Source organism: Morone saxatilis, unplaced genomic scaffold (genome assembly GCF_004916995.1).
Source record: "Morone saxatilis isolate NCDOM2014 unplaced genomic scaffold, NCSU_SB_2.0 Contig21, whole genome shotgun sequence".
NCBI lineage: Eukaryota > Metazoa > Chordata > Actinopteri > Moronidae > Morone > Morone saxatilis.
In genome coordinates, this window is record NW_023339774.1 from 22,564,131 (window position 1) to 22,566,692 (window position 2,562).

Consider the following 2,562-nt stretch of genomic DNA (forward strand, 5'->3'; position numbering starts at 1 on the left):
CGGGGTCCTCGGCCCGCTTCTCACTCGGGCCTGGGGGGAATTAGAAGTTCTGTTACTGAAACTTTAGCTTCTTTCCCTTAAAGAGAAGCTTTCAGAGTCACTCTGTTCAAATGTTCCAGCCTGGTTGAACTCTGATCATCACACAGTTTATTCCACTGTTCCCAGTGTCGGTATCAGCTGTACAGTCTCACCTCTAAAAATAATAATAATAATAATAATAATAATAATAATAATAATAAATCTGCAGCAGCAGACGGGTTGAGATAAAACTACATTAGCAAGAGAGAATAAGTTTTCAGGAAGTGTTTCAGGCGTGTTGTTCCCTCTCATGAAGCCGTTGCTGTCTCTGTGATGTTTAGGGAACTATGTGCTGAATTATTTGGCCACGCGGCCGAAGTTAGCAGCGTTTGTGACCCAGGCCTTGATCCAGCTGTACGCCAGGATCACCAAACTGGGCTGGTTCGACTGTCAGAAAGATGACTACGTCTTCAGAAACGTCATCGCAGATGTGACGCGCTTTCTACAGGTGTGTGTTCACCTGCGTGGTCCGAACCCTGCAGCGGTAACGGTGTGTGTCTGACGCTGTGTAACTGACGTGTTTGTGGTGCGTTCACAGGATAGCGTTGAACACTGCATCATAGGCGTCACCATCCTGTCCCAGCTGACCAATGAGATCAATCAGGTGGGTCGTCGTCCCTTCAGCCTCCGTTTCTTCCTCCGTGCTGAAGATGTTTAACGCCGTCTGTTTCCTCCTCAGGCCGACACGACGCATCCTCTGACCAAACATAGGAAGATAGCATCGTCATTCAGAGATTCCTCCCTCTTCGACATTTTCACTCTTTCCTGCAACCTCCTCAAACAGGTACGTCTGTTTCTATAGAGTAAGACTGGAAGTTCTGTTCACTATAAAACAGTATAACCGCTCAGTATTTAACGTTTTATTTCAGTTTATCGCCAACACGCTGCAGCTTTACGCAGAGTAAACAAAGCAGACTTTAGCCCCGGATGTCTCAGTTTACACATCAAAGAACTGGGCCGGTTGCTTCCTTTTTAAATTTCAAAATAAAAGCATCTTTGACTATAACTCATGAAATGATGTTTTCCTTTCTGTCGATAGTAACACTGAATTACTACCACTAACAGGTTTCTCCTGTAGCAGCAATTCAACAACCAGGGGGAATGTAGAAAGATTATGGAATAAAGAAATTACTATTTAGGATTAAATAAATGTAGATGTATCAACATATTGAATCAGCTGGTCTAAAGTTCATTAAAAGTGATGGATAAAAGGTCAAAAAAGATCAAATCAGTCGTTTAACAGATAATGTTAGCAAAAACATTAGATAACTAGCTAATTTACATCAATTATTAGCTAGTTAGCTAGCATTTTGTGACACACTTGTGTAGTTAATGTTTTAATATTTATTTTCTAAACTTGTCTGATTTGTTTGACATTTTACTATATGAAGAAAAACTATAATCTTTAATGTTTTTTTTACTCAGCTCTTACAGTCGCACCAATAACAATAAAGCAAAGCAAGACTTTAATAATGTCTGTATTATATTGTACAGTGCAGAGAACAGCTGATTCCACCAGCTGACTAAATCCTGGCACTGAGCTTAAAATAATTCCCCTCAGCAGACCTTTTAGGAGCTTAATTGTCGACAGAGCGCGACCCGCTGTAACAATCTGTGGATGCAGTCGGTTTATGACACATCTGACACATCTGGATCAGCATCTGATGGCACTTTAAACACATAAGCTTGGATGGAGGACGTGTTGCTGACAGGACGTTGACTGACTGTTGTTCTGGTTGTTTTCAGGCTTCGGGGAAGAACCTGAACCTGAACGATGAATCTCAGCACGGCCTGCTGATGCAGCTGCTCAAACTCAGCTACAATTGTCTCAACTACGACTTTATAGGAACTTCCACAGACGAGTCGTCGGACGACCTCTGCACCGTACAGATCCCCACGTCATGGAGATCAGGTAGCTGCAGTCAAAAGTGCTTCTAGTCAGAAATCTGTAATAAACATTGTGCTTTGGTTCTAATTTAGGAGGTTTAGAGTGAGTGCCAGGATCATCCCTATTGTTCACGCTGTCTTCTGTACTTTTCTTTGCCAGTAAATTGGTCTTGAATTGTGTTCATAATGGTCTTTAAAAGTCTTAAGTTTAATCTGTTGAAAGCTGCAGAAACATTTGGGTTTTGGACTATTGGAAGAAGAATTATTTACATTTTTTTTGTCTGTCTCGCAGCATTTCTCGATTCCTCCACCCTGCAGCTCTTTTTCAATTTATATCATTCCATCCCTCCGTCCCTTTCCCCGTTGGTAAGTGAGCTGTTCACGTTGTGATCACACACCCAGAATAACGTGTAAAGCCTGGTGTTGGACGCTCAATGTGTGCTTTATGTGTGCAGGTGTTGTCATGTCTAGTCCAGATAGCCTCTGTGAGGAGGTCTCTCTTCAACAACGCAGAACGAGCAAAGTTTCTGTCACATTTGGTGGACGGAGTTAAGAGGATACTAGCGAACCCACAGGTCAGTAACACACACACACACA

At 42.3% G+C, this 2,562-nt stretch overlaps 1 protein-coding gene across 2 annotated transcripts in view; it reads left to right on the forward strand.

The window, feature by feature from the left end:
* xpo7 (exportin 7) overlaps positions 1-2,562 on the forward strand; it is a gene marked incomplete at both ends in the record, with an annotated part of 6,933 nt that overhangs the window by 197 nt on the left and 4,174 nt on the right. For both annotated transcript variants that reach the window (XM_035667477.1, XM_035667478.1), the window contains 6 exon segments: positions 360-526; positions 617-682; positions 758-862; positions 1,825-1,990; positions 2,258-2,331; positions 2,421-2,540. In XM_035667477.1, coding sequence (XP_035523370.1) covers positions 360-526; positions 617-682; positions 758-862; positions 1,825-1,990; positions 2,258-2,331; positions 2,421-2,540 — 698 coding nt within the window.